This window comes from Glandiceps talaboti, chromosome 9, assembly GCF_964340395.1.
Source record: "Glandiceps talaboti chromosome 9, keGlaTala1.1, whole genome shotgun sequence".
NCBI lineage: Eukaryota > Metazoa > Hemichordata > Enteropneusta > Spengelidae > Glandiceps > Glandiceps talaboti.
The window spans coordinates 1,718,546-1,734,300 of record NC_135557.1 but is presented as its reverse complement, the minus strand read 5'-3'; the positions used below and the strand labels follow the sequence as shown (position 1 = coordinate 1,734,300).

General features: G+C 37.5%; 1 protein-coding gene across 2 annotated transcripts in view; it reads right to left on the bottom strand.

Annotated features, from left to right (window-relative positions):
* LOC144440078 (transmembrane protein 145-like) overlaps positions 1-10,959 on the bottom strand; it is a 53,519-nt gene extending 42,560 nt beyond the window's left edge. For both annotated transcript variants that reach the window (XM_078129327.1, XM_078129328.1), the window contains exons 1-2: positions 10,758-10,959; positions 10,468-10,542 (exon numbers count right to left, since the gene is read on the bottom strand). In XM_078129327.1, coding sequence (XP_077985453.1) covers positions 10,468-10,542; positions 10,758-10,907 — 225 coding nt within the window. In that variant the 5' untranslated portion in view covers positions 10,908-10,959. The remainder of the gene's footprint in view (positions 1-10,467; positions 10,543-10,757) is intronic.
* Positions 10,960-15,755: the final 4,796 nt, after the last annotated feature.

The window sequence follows — 15,755 nt, the reverse complement described above, 5'->3', positions numbered from 1 at the left end:
CCCAGTTACAGTAAATTCACTCTGTCATTGACAAACTGTCTACAGCACAACCCAGTTACAGTAAATTCACTCTGTCATTGACAAACTGTCTACAGCACAACCCAGTTACAGTAAATTCACTCTGTCTCTTTGAACCCTCTAGAATGAATGAAAATCGTAATATGGCTCGAAAACAGGTTAACACTCTGGTATATGGACGCTTACATTGCTAATATGTAGCGTTTCAGTAATGCGATCAACTGTGTCAAGGCTAGAGGGACATCAACAAACTCATGCATATTGCGCATGCGTATCTTTGGTTTCAATACGGTCGCTCAGTTACTTTCTACAGCGTGCTCGAAGACTCACTACCATATTTGGCATACACTACCACAATGCCGAAAACGAAAATAGGTAAAAGACATTCCAAACTTCGTTACGAGGCCTTGGCTGAGAATGGAGGGACAGTGTTTCCGTGTGATCATATCTAGTCCTGCTTGCAGACGTAACTTGTACATGCGGGGTGTAGATTATCAACATGACCTTGGAGGACAATTGTCAGACTAGAGTTCCGAATTACTCCCTCTGAAACTTCACACCAGACTACAACAGATCTTGTGTATTTTACGCATTTTCAATAAAAATTACAAAGAAAAATTTGTGTCTGCAGACAGCCATACGCATTCCATTAGCCCAAGAAGACAGAGCCAGTTTGCCTACAGTAGTGTAAGCTCACACGTGTGAACGACGCGGTACATGGAAACATGAGGTCTACGATGCAAATCGTCGTTCCTGAAATTGACTGTTCGATAGTCCATGACAACTCAAATTTACAATGTGAGCAAAATTAAAATGTTTCAATGTTTCAATTAGGTCCTCAGTTTAATTGATGTGTGTTACGTATCATTCCCTGGGAAAATCACGACTTCCATCCGCAGATTGCTATGTCAATTACTCATATTAATCAAAGTTTGTGGCTGTGTTAATGCTTATTGACGGTATGCCCTTTGCTACATGTAGTTCCGACTCCAATGCGTCTAAATAAATATGTATGAGTGGATTTACATAGTTTTATTGATAAATTCACCTGACGTCCTAGCCCACACAAACACCTTAACCCCAGAGGTCACTCATGCATTCAACCAACAATCAGATACACCAACAATCAGATGCACCAACAATCAAATACACCAACAATCAGATGCACCAACAATCAGATGCACCAACAATCAGATACACCAACAATCAGATGCACCAACAATCAGATACACCAACAATCAGATGCACCAACAATCAGATACACCAACAATCAGATGCACCAACAATCAGATGCACCAACAATCAGATGCACCAACAATCAGATACACCAACAATCAGATGCACCAACAAAACACAGATACACCAACAATCAGATGCACCAACAATCAGATGCACCAACAATCAGATGCACCAACAATCAGATACACCAACAATCAGATGCACCAACAATCAGATGCACCAACAATCAGATGCACCAACAATCAGATGCACCAACAATCAGATACACCAACAATCAGATGCACCAACAATCAGATGCACCAACAATCAGATACACCAACAATCAGATGCACCAACAATCAGATGCACCAACAATCAGATGCACCAACAATCAGATGCACCAACAATCAGATGCACCAACAATCAGATGCACCAACAATCAGATGCACCAACAATCAGATACACCAACAATCAGATGCACCAACAATCAGATGTACCAACAATCAGATACACCAACAATCAGATGCACCAACAATCAGATGCACCAACAATCAAATACACCAACAATCAAATACACCAACAATCAGATGCACCAACAATCAGATGCACCAACAATCAAATACACCAACAATCAGATACACCAACAATCAGATGCACCAACAATCAGATGCACCAACAATCAGATACACCAACAATCAGATACACCAACAATCAGATGCACCAACAATCAGATACACCAACAATCAGATGCACCAACAATCAGATGCACCAACAATCAGATGCACCAACAATCAGATGCACCAACAATCAGATACACCAACAATCAGATGCACCAACAATCAGATACACCAACAATCAGATACACCAACAATCAGATACACCAACAATCAGATACACCAACAATCAGATGCACCAACAATCAGATGCACCAACAATCAGATACACCAACAATCAGATGCACCAACAATCAGATGCACCAACAATCAGATGCACCAACAATCAGATACACCAACAATCAGATACACCAACAATCAGATACACCAACAATCAGATACACCAACAATCAGATGCACCAACAATCAGATACACCAACAATCAGATACACCAACAATCAGATACACCAACAATCAGATACACCAACAATCAGATGCACCAACAATCAGATGCACCAACAATCAGATACACCAACAATCAGATACACCAACAATCAGATGTACCAACAATCAGATGTACCAACAATCAGATACACCAACAATCAGATACACCAACAATCAGATACACCAACAATCAGATGTACCAACAATCAGATACACCAACAATCAGATACACCAACAATCAGATACACCAACAATCAGATGTACCAACAATCAGATACACCAACAATCAGATACACCAACAATCAGATACACCAACAATCAGATGTACCAACAATCAGATACACCAACAATCAGATACACCAACAATCAGATACACCAACAATCAGATACACCAACAATCAGATGCACCAACAATCAGATGCACCAACAATCAGATGCACCAACAATCAGATACACCAACAATCAGATACACCAACAATCAGATGCACCAACAATCAGATACACCAACAATCAGATACACCAACAATCAGATGCACCAACAATCAGATGCACCAACAATCAGATACACCAACAATCAGATGCACCAACAATCAGATGCACCAACAATCAGATACACCAACAATCAGATACACCAACAATCAGATACACCAACAATCAGATACACCAACAATCAGATGTACCAACAATCAGATACACCAACAATCAGATGCACCAACAATCAGATACACCAACAATCAGATGTACCAACAATCAGATACACCAACAATCAGATACACCAACAATCAGATGCACCAACAATCAGATGCACCAACAATCAGATACACCAACAATCAGATGCACCAACAATCAGATGCACCAACAATCAGATGCACCAACAATCAGATGCACCAACAATCAGATGCACCAACAATCAGATGCACCAACAATCAGATACACCAACAATCAGATACACCAACAATCAGATACACCAACAATCAGATGCACCAACAATCAGATGCACCAACAATCAGATACACCAACAATCAGATACACCAACAATCAGATACACCAACAATCAGATACACCAACAATCAGATACACCAACAATCAGATACACCAACAATCAGATACACCAACAATCAGATACACCAACAATCAGATACACCAACAATCAGATACACCAACAATCAGATACACCAACAATCAGATACACCAACAATCAGATGCACCAACAATCAGATGCACCAACAATCAGATACACCAACAATCAGATACACCAACAATCAGATACACCAACAATCAGATACACCAACAATCAGATACACCAACAATCAGATGCACCAACAATCAGATGCACCAACAATCAGATACACCAACAATCAGATGCACCAACAATCAGATGCACCAACAATCAGATGCACCAACAATCAGATACACCAACAATCAGATGCACCAACAATCAGATGCACCAACAATCAGATACACCAACAATCAGATACACCAACAATCAGATACACCAACAATCAGATACACCAACAATCAGATACACCAACAATCAGATACACCAACAATCAGATACACCAACAATCAGATACACCAACAATCAGATGCACCAACAATCAGATGCACCAACAATCAGATACACCAACAATCAGATACACCAAAAACCTTTTTACTGTCATAATATCTTATAATCTTATATTTCAAATTTTCTTATTTATTGATTTTTGAACATTTTACTTGTAAAAAATTACATGTACACATCCAGGTGCTTATGAAATACATGTAGATGAAAAGACCATGTGGACATAGTATAAACTGATATGACTTGCAAATCATCATATGGTTTGAAGTACATATACTGATGCACAATTCATTCCACTTTGACTTAAAACACATATCATTTTTCATACATATCAGGGCCCGAAATAATGACCTTTTACTTGCCCTGGGCAAGTGATTTCAAGGCTTGGGCAAGTTGTTTTGAAAAGTACTTGTCCCAAGGGGCAAGGAGAATTTCTTATGATTATTGATCAGGGATGTGTTTTTGCCTGTGTGCATGCTGTACTTATCAGACACTGCACATGTCTGATATGACTTTGGATACATTGTATAACCATGGTGCCAACAAGTCTGGAAAATTATAACATTATAGCAATATTGAGAAGATGTCTTTCTTGACTGACCACTTTTCAAAACCAATTCACAGTACCAATTCACAGTACTACCAATTCACAGTACCAATTCACAGTACTACCAATTCACAGTACCAATTCACAGTACTACCAATTCACAGTACCAATTCACAGTACCAATTCACAGTACCAATTCACAGTACCAATTCACAGTACCAATTCACAGTACTACCAATTCACAGTACTACCAATTCACAGTACCAATTCACAGTACCAATTCACAGTACTACCAATTCACAGTACTACCAATTCACAGTACCAATTCACAGTACCAATTCACAGTACTACCAATTCACAGTACCAATTCACAGTACCAATTCACAGTACCAATTCACAGTACCAATTCACAGTACTACCAATTCACAGTACTACCAATTCACAGTACCAATTCACAGTACCAATTCACAGTACTACCAATTCACAGTACCAATTCACAGTACCAATTCACAGTACCAATTCACAGTACTACCAATTCACAGTACCAATATTGTGAATGTGATAAGGGGATTTAGTCTGCCCTGTTTACAAACTGAAATACCTGACATTTACCACAATTTCTTGTAAAGCAACAAAAAATTGACTACAACAGGGGCCGAGAGGGTCAATACAGAGCAGGTCTCACAAAAGGGTCTTTTTGCACTGCTATTAGATTTAAAGAAATGGTCACACACATCCAATATTACACTTATAAAACATAGTTTTACTTCAGATTGGTTAGAGATCAAGCTGAGTTCTTCTCCATGTTGTAAGTAATTGTAAAGTTTCATGCAAGGTTCTTTTTTTTAAAAAAACTGATGACTAATTGACCATGTACAATGATTGTGTAATATGGTAAGAGAAAGGTCTCCTTTAATATAAAGAGTAATTGCAATTTAAATTACAACAACACATTCTTGGGTTTGGAGGTCGAGTACAAAGCCTCACACAATTATACCACATTACTGCACTGTGGTTAAGACCCCACCATCCACCATACATGTACCTCTAATCTCACATTACTGCACTGTGGTTAAGACCCCACCATCCACCATACATGTACCTCTAACCTCACATTACTGCACTGTGGTTAAGACTGACAACATGAATTTACATGTACACTGATTTCACTTATAAGACTGACACTAACACCAAATTAATGGCAATTAATTAATTATGTTAATTTACACACTAGGTTGCTGTAGGCAAAAACTGTCAATACAGTCAACCCAGTGTTAGCAATATTAAACCTGTGTACAGAGTTTTTACATCACCACTCGTCAACATCAATCCCTACAAGTACATGTACTGGTACCGGAACAGTTCTGTAATATATCATGCAATACCAGAATACAGTGAACACAATAGACTTTAGATCAGTAACCTGTAATAGTTGTGACTTGACTGATTGGTCAATTCATTTATCACCTGACTAGCCATTAGAGACTAATTAGCAATGCAGTAACAGTCATTGGGGATTCACTCAAACAGATTAACATTCATCCTTGGGAAGGAAATGGAATTAGTTCATTGAGATTGGGTCCCTATATAACATGTCGGGAAACCACACTGTGACAGCATATAACATTCATGACAGTTCAAATCTAGAGGTGATAGTGAGAAGACAATTGGATGTGATTTTGTTGACATCACTAGAGCTGTGATTTTGTCAGCATCACTACATGTAGGGCTGTGATTTTGTTGACATCACTAGGGCTGTGATTTTGTTGACATCACTAGGGCTGTGATTTTGTTAGCATCACAAGGGCTGTGATTTTGTTGACATCACTACATGTAGGGCTGTGATTTTGTTGACATCACTACATGTAGGGCTGTGATTTTGTTGACATCACTACATGTAGGGCTGTGATTTTGTTGACATCACTAGGACTGTGATTTTGTTGACATCACTAGGGCTGTGATTTTGTTGACATCACTAGGGCTGTGATTTTGTTGACATCACTAGGGCTGTGATTTTGTTGACATCACTAGGACTGTGATTTTGTTGACATCACTAGGGCTGTGATTTTGTTGACATCACTAGGGCTGTGATTTTGTTGACATCACTAGGGCTGTGATTTTGTTGACATCACTAGGGCTGTGATTTTGTTGACATCACAAGGGTATCCCCTGTGTACATGTACAATGTATGTATATATCATATCATTATCAGTGTGTACCCATTTGATAGGATATTTAAATGTTTGCTGGGTTTTTTTATCATTAACAAAATGGATGTTTGTGTGTATATCTTTATTTTGTTTATCTCAACATGAAACCTTGTGATCAGTCTCACTGATCTTAATACACCATTTACATGTAATAGTATTTGCAAGCTAAGATATACATATATATTAAGGCCCAGTTACACGATGCAACTCATGAAGCAATTCGTCGCATGCGACGAGGCTTGCAACTGCGACGGGAGCGCGTACACGATGCAACTAGTTGCATGGTGAGTCGCAAGAGCTAACTGTTGCACATGCGTAAATATATAAAAGTTACAGGTCATCGAGGTCAAGTCTTCTAGCGGCAGGAATTTGGCAAAAATGCTATGAAATTGCTAATATTTACGAATAAAATGACTGAAAACTTGTTGAGGTATCGATAGTAAAACTCTATTCAATTCGAAGTTCGTTTAGGGCGATGTTGATCTTTCCGATGTCGCTACTTGCATTCAAGTTGGAAATAAAATGATATTCAGCGGAAATCAAGCATTCATAGACATTGTATACTATTTATAAGTGGTAATCGTGGTGATAAATCGAAATGATATAAAAAATACTTGCTGAAATAGAATATTTATACTAAAAACATGGCGGCCATAACATTGAATGTCATTTGACACGTAGGTATATGTCAAAGGTTATTACTTGCGACGCGACGAAGTGGTTACACGGTGCAACTCATGAAGCAACTCGAGAAGCAACTTGCGACGCGTCGCAAGGAAACCGACATGTCGGTTTCCTTGCGACGCACCTTGCAACGTCGCAAGACCCTGCGACGAGGCGAGTACACAATGCAATTCGTCGCATGCGACGAATTGCTTGGTGCGTTGCTAGTCGAGTTGCATCGTGTAACCGGGCCTTTATGCACCATTGACACAACAAACTTTGGTTTCCTATACATGTAAATGGTTACAAACAAGAAAACACAGACTCTGTTATTTGGATTCAGGGCAAAACACTATGTCTTTTATTCAATACCCAAAATAATGAATTTCAATCTGAATGTACGATGAAATTGTAAGACAGTTTGGATCTGTGTATTACACACATGTAAACACAGCTGACTGATGGTGATATTAAATGGTGACATCGAACCATCCAGTAGTCTATTTAGAAGGATCATTTCATACATGTGTGAATACTAATTGAAAATCTAGACTTAAATTATTTAGGTTTGAAAGTAATCAGTAGAGAACACATACATCTAGTCAGTCAATTGAATGTTACCATATATAAAATGTGGTAATCTATTTTGAAAAATTAAACACCTGACCTCTCCATTGTAAATGCACACTGCATTGCAGAAATCCTTCCATCTACTGCATTGCAGAAATCCTTCCATCTACTGCATTGCAGAAATCCTTCCATCTACTGCATTGCAGAAATCCTTCCATCTACTGCATTGCAGAAATCCTTCCATCTACTGCAGTGTTTTTGTTAAGGGCAGTAAGTAGGTAAAATCTACCTGAGTTCTTTTGTCTGTCATTTTACCAGGGTTCCCTACCTGTGTTTTTGTTAAGGGTGGTAAGTAGGTAAAATATACCTGAGTTCTTTGTCTGTCATTTTACCAGGGTTCCGTACCTGTGTTTTTGTTAAGGGTGGTAAGCAGGTAAAATCTACCTGAGTTCCCCTGTCATTTTACCAGGGTTCCCTACCTGTGTTTTTGTTAAGGGTGGTAAGTAGGTAAAATCTCTACCTGAGTTCCCCTGTCATTTTACCTGGATTCCCTACCTGTGTTTTTGTTAAGGGTGGTAAGTGGGTAAAATCTACCTGAGTTCTTTTGTCTGTCATTTTACCAGGGTTCCCTACCAGTGTTTTTGTTAAAGGTGGTATGTAGGTAAAATCTACCTGAGTTCCCTTGTCATTTTACCAGGGTTCCCTACCTGTGTTTTGTTAAAGGTGGTATGTAGGTAAAATCTACCTGGGTTCCCTTGTCTGTCATTTTACCAGGGTTCCCTACCAGTGTTTTTCTTAAGGGTGGTAATTAGGTAAAATCTACCTGGGTTCCCTTGTCTGTCATTTTAAAAGGGTTCCCTACCAGTGTTTTTGTTAAGGGTGGTAAGTAGGTAAAATCTCCTGGCTTTGTTTACAATAAAGAAAAAAAAACATTTTTGTGTTTTACCATGTGCCAAATTTCAAGTCATTTGGTTCAAGCATGTTCAATTGGCAGGTACTTTTAGTAGGCGGAATAATAATAATAATAATAATAATAATAATAATAATAATATAATAACAATAATTATAATAATAGTACACAATAATAATAATACTAAACAGAACAAAAACAAAAGGGTATCAAGACCACAGGGTCTGGAAACCCTAATAAAAGTACACAGCAACCTTGCACACTAATAATACATGTACTCTTTGTGTATGTCTACTAATTGATAATCAGTTTTGCTACAAAACTCTTTTAATATATCAGTATCACATTGATAGTTTAACTTAGTACTAACTTGGAATCTACACTGTTAGTTTAACTTAGTACTAACTTGGAATCTACACTGTTAGTTTAACTTAGTACTAACTTGGAATCTACACTGTTAGTTTAATTTAGTACTAACTTGGAATCTACACTGTTAGTTTAATTTAGTACTAACTTGGAATCCACAGTTAGTTTAACTTAGTACTAACTTGGAATCTACAGTTAGTTTAACTTAGTACTAACTTGGAATCTACAGTTAGTTTAACTTAGTACTAACTTGGAATCTACACTGTTACACTGATAGTTTATCTTAGTACTAACTTGGAATCTACACTGTTACACTGATAGTTTAACTTAGTACTAACTTGGAATCCACACTGTTAGTTTAACTTAGTACTAACTTGGAATCCACACTGTTAGTTTAACTTAGTACTAACTTGGAATCTACACTGTTAGTTTAACTTAGTACTAACTTGGAACCTACACTGTAATAGCAATTACATGTTTTGCCTTGTTTGAGAAACCACACAAGTACTTTGGTCAAAACCCATGACAGATGTCAAATGTCATATTACCATACAATGTCAGTGATAAGTCTACAGAAATGTTTTATTGAAAACATTTAACACTCTAATGATGTTTCAACATGACCCAACCGATTTGTCCAGCCAGTAGTACAGTACTAACTAAAGCAAAGGTCCTAGTATTTAAAGGTAGTTGGCAAAGTCCTAAACTGTGCAAAGTCCAAGACTGTATACATGTGATGGTACCAGTCTGTGTTTTTGTTTGATCATTCTGATGACTTCGAGGACATGTCCTGATGTCCTGCTTGCAAATGAGTATTAAAAATCGATTAGATCATGACAATGTTGAATGTAGGGATGGCAGAATCGAGTCCCAACTTATATGCAGTCTGCAGGCATTCGGCCCTGACCCGGCCACACCATTCGTTTGTAACATGTCGACGACTGCCATAAAAATGCCTCCAACCAAAACAACAATGAACAAGTTATTCACCCATTTAAAATAAAAAAAACTTCGAAAACCGACATTGGGCGACTTGCCAAGAAGGTCAAACTATCATTTTTCCACAAATAATATAACACGTAACTAATATCACAATGATATTCCTTTGCCAAATAAATGCATATCTCAATAAATAATACTCGACCATAAAACGAAAATCGATACTTACAGCGACGAAGACTTCGAAATAAGTCAATAACAAAAGACGGTGTAACGATCGATACCAAAATATACTTGACAAATGGACAGTGATTATTGGTCTTTGGGGTCACGCAACAGTAAATTTGGTATTATTTTGTACTTACCACTGGATATTCGAAGTGAAAACGAAGTCTTCCAATGTCAGAGAGAAAACAAAACCTTGCAAGAAATTCCCAGTCCTGTTTGGGTAAAAGAAATTCGTTAAAATCTTGGTTCGTTGCTAACGTCTGCCGTCAAATCGTCAGTATTGTGTGGTACATACGTACGTACTAAGCTAGTACATAGTGTTGGCAGCAGGTTGCATCGCATCGACGGTTTGTTGGCAAAAATGTATGAAAAATCGGGAATACGAAATTCCTTGGCACGATAAAGGCAATATAAATACATTATTTACCTCTTTTGTGTTCAAGGTGCCCTGGATCACCTTACTTTGGCAATAATGGACGGATATAGCTAGTAAAACAACTGATAAGTAAGTACGAAACGCCGTGGTCCGCACCGCGGTCGCCATTTTCCAACGTTTAGTCTTGTGGCTAATTTGCATATTAGATAGATCCTGAATACAGTCACGTGGGTTGTTGCTAAGTAACCACAAATAAATACCTGGGTACGTATATATGTCGAATGAGCTGGAGATCTCTCTGTGGAACGAAACGTATTTTGAATGGACAGGAACTTCTACCTTGTTTTTAATTTTCTTTTAGGACTGTTTAGTAAGTAATGACATAACACTATACTGGTTACGAATTGCACAATTTCCGCGAGTCACAGTGCTGTGTTAATATTTGTGGTAGCACAATAACAACAGAATAAAAGATCTTAATCTTGACGTCATCATACGGTGTAAATAGAAAAGAAAAGAAAATGTCGTCACAAGTTTGAAGGTTTGTTGTGTCGATGACAAATTCAGTTGTCTCCACAATTGTATAAAGTACCGTCAGAGACTGGAACAGTTAATAGGCTGCTTTCACAAAAACTTGTTGGGGGGGGGGGGGGTTTGGAGATTTTTTGTAAAACCCTAATTTTTTTCAAGTACCCCCCCCCTGCCAGAGCCCCAAATATTTCAAGTACCCCCCCCCTACCCGAATAAATTTTCAAGTACCCCCCCCCCCCACCCGAATAAAAAAAAAATTTGGAATACTCTTCCTGTGCGTTAACATTCCATACCAAGTACAAAACTGTACATAATACACTTAAAGGTGATTCAAAATGCTCACATTCACTATCACTAATTTGCTAGACGACATGTTTGTGAAATGCATTCTGGTTTTAAAACTTTTCAAAAGCGTCTGCAAACACCTTAAAATGACCCTTTTTCAGTCACTTCCCTTCGGATTTACTTCGAGAGTTTTCGGGTATTTCCGGTCCCACCTAGACCACGGGATTTTATGACGTCATAAAGAGACATGGATAGCACGTAGCCTATGGCGAGCGTAGTCACTAGGTGAACAAAACTCAACAGCATGGTGAAAAAATACATTGCTAGTGGTTGTAACAGACATCAGTAAACAAAAACTACACTCTACATGTCTTATTAACCAACATTTACCGATATTTACTCACACTTTCTGACTAATTGGCAGTGTCTGTGGGTATAAATACTAAAATATGATCTCCCCATATTATGGCAAAATAAATCAAAACGGCTAGACTACAGTGTAGATATACATAAACACTTGTAATGTCGCTCGCGTGTTTCAATTTATTTATCTGATTTTTTTTATTATTTGCCGAGGAGAAGCATTACAATATCTTCGACAGGCATGGCGTCGACAGCATATTATAGCCCACTATACTCGACTATACTCACTGATGTCGCCTTTTGAACGGCGCATTTAGCAACAAAGTAAACATATTTATCTTGAATAAATATACTAGCTATTAGATTGCCATATCATCAGCAATAAAATTGTAAAGAATTGAGGAAATTTCGTGAGTTTAGTGTTGTCATTTACATGTCTTTAGCAACTCGTCTGGAAGAAAACTTGTATGGTTTCCCTTGTTGCGATATCACTTAATTTAATGCAACAAGCCTATTTAATATTCATTAGAAGAATTCTGTAACGAATCATGGTATTCGAAGTGTACAGTTTAGGAAACCAACAAATCAAATATCGCGATGTGTTCATGATATCAAATACGATTGGACAATATTGACGTCGGCAATCAAGTCTTGACCCCAGCACATGGTTATGAAAGAAAGCCTGCAACTAGATACTTGGCTAGCCACGTCCGGTCCCGTTTCTCAGGGTTTGTTTTAGAGACGTTATTTCTGTACGACTTGAAGAATTTTACAATATATCTGATTGATAAATATGGATTACATCAACACGTGGATAAATTTAACCCGACACGAATGTGCGCTGTGCTCTCCCGATTCCATTACGTACATTGTACATACACTGCTTCAGCTTTGATCGGCGGCCTAGTATGAGCTTACTGCCGCGGCCGCGGTGACTGCACAAAACTTGACAACACTACCCCTCTACCGATATATAATAATCACCTGTATACCGTGATAAAAACAAGCAATAATTCGAGTCCCCAACAAGTCGATGAGACCTACTTCTGTTCTGTCCGATCCGAATGCGAGTTTCTTAGGTTTTATATGGGTTTCAGACTCGGACTAGAGTATTACGCCCTAGACAATAATAGATGTAAACTTGTGTTCACAAGCCAAACATGTGGCAATACAAGACCACAACGAAAACTGTGAAAAATGTGCAGGTCAGTCTCATTTTATATATGGACAACAAAATTAGGTCGGTCACAGTTCCATTTACATGTACATGATGCAATGACTCGGAGCGTACTTCCATATGCTCGGAGCAAATCGAATCAATTAGTGTATTATGGGACCAACAAATATATTGTGGCACATGTCCCGATACGCCTTCTTGAAGTTTCCCATTGGTATTCTAATAGCTAGTATATTTATTCGAGGTGAAATATGTTTACTTTGTTGTTAAATGCACTGTTCAAAAGGCGACGCGAGTACGATTGGGCTAAAATATGCCGTCCTTGGCCCGGGGATGCCGTCAAACGTCACCACGGTATCGTAATGCTTCTTGTCGGCAAATAATAAAAAATCAGATAAATAAAAGTCAATGAGTGTGAAACACGCAACATTACAAGTGTTTATATATATCTAGTCTAGCCGTTTTTGATTTATTTTGCCATAATATGGGGAGATCATATTTTAGCATTTATACCCACAGACACTACCAATTAGTCAGAAAGTGTGAGTAAATATCGGTAAATGTTAGTTAATAAGACATGTAGAGTGTAGTTTTTGTTTACTGATGTCTGTTACAACCACTAGCAATGTATTTTTTCACAATGCTGTTGAGTTTTGTTCACCTAGTGACTACGCTCGCCATAGGCTACATGCTATCCATGTCTCTTTATGACGTCATAAAATCCCGTGGTCTAGGTGGGACCGGAAATACCCGAAAACTCTCGAAGTAAATCCGAAGGGAAGTGACTGAAAAAGGGTCATTTTAAGGTGTTTGCAGACGCTTTTGAAAAGTTTTAAAACCAGAATGCATTTCACAAACATGTCGTCTAGCAAATTAGTGATAGTGAATGTGAGCATTTTGAATCACCTTTAATACCAACTTTGTCCATTACATATATAATCAATTTGTATATTGTGTGTATATATATACACAAACACCAGTTAAAACAAAATGTTATGTTAACCAGTGCATTGCCTTTCAAAAAAAACAAAATATACTTGTAAATGAATTACACTTTGAATAACTCTTGTAAAATGATCAGCAGACCAACTGAGTCTTTGTTTTCTGTTCAATATTGTATTAGTACATTATACTAGTAGTGTTACAGTTGAATGTCATTTTAGTTGTATTTGCAAATATTGTGATGCACATGTTATCTAAATAGAGTTTTATATTGTATTGTTCCAGTTCAGTTTCCTAAATGTGTGCTAAAAGAAATCAAATTGGTCTAAATAACACTGAAAAAAACTCTTAATAAAATGCATTGCCATGTATCCCGTTCTTGTTTGATGTAAATTAGTTCAATATAATGTCAAAAGAAAATAAATGTATGACTCAAAAATGCCAGCCACATTTCATCTAACAGAATAGGAATCAAGTGATATATATTAGTGGTAATGATAATTAAGATGGCCCTGTTATCATAGTAATTGTATATCTTAATGAACCTGGTAATACATTTACCTTGTAAGAGCTTGATTATTGGACTGGTTTTGATGTTAGATTACAAAGGTGAATGCAGGATTTTAAACAAAGTCTCAGAATGTGTTTATTTAAATTTTTGATTTCCAAGTGGTAGCTCTCCTTGCAGATCTTGTGTATATAAACATGGCATTGTCATCATCATCATCATCAGACCCATTTCTCCTTCAACTTCATCAGAGTTGGAACTAGCTGTATCATCATTTCTCACTGTCACTGTCATCAGATGACAAATCACTCTCACTTTCTTTAGATTGATAATAGTGGCATCTTACAGCCTCAACTTTGTCTATTTTGTGCATTCCTGCCATATAGTCATATCTATAGGATGAAAAAATACCTTGCACAGAAGTTTTTGATACTTGTCAAATATGTTTTAGTGCAGGTGCATATTTTACATTTTGATGGCAGGCTGAGATGAACCTTTTCCAACTCTTTTTTTTAACTTCCAAGAGCTGCAAATGTAAAATGTTGTCTGTCATATTTGTCTGTCATTTAATACAAGTAAGAATTTATATGAAAAAAGTTACATATCATTGTGATAACCACAAACCAAAACACAGTCATGTCACAAAGAATATATTCAGTACAATGTAAAGGTAATTTCACACATTAAATGAACCAAATTTCAGTAGATAGTAGTGTACATGAAAGACACTGGTATTTTCAAACAAAAAACAATCTGTACTACTCAATTCGCCCATTTCAGTTTATCATTACATTAACAGTTTATTCAAAAAAATTTAAAATTTGACTGTTTTTGTTTTTCATTTTACTAACTTGTGAGCAACTGTTGTTTGTAGCTGCTGCTGTTGTTGTTGTTGTTGTTGTTGTTGTTGTTGTTGTTGTTGTTGTTGTTGTTGAAAAAGGAAGACCAACATTTTAAAAGCTTATTTTCCCATGTTTGAAAAGTCATGTCAATTTATTTTCCGGTTCCCCCCTACAACCCATAACATTTTTTTCAGGTACCCCCCCCACACACACACACACACACTATCCATATATTTTCAAGTCCCCCCCCCTAAAATCTCACCCCCCCCCCCCACAAGTTTTTGTGAAAGCAGCCTTACTACAATATATCATCAACATAACAATTCAAACAAGCATTATTAACATTCAACAGAACACAGGACAGCAACATTATAACAATCATTTGCACACACCACATCCTA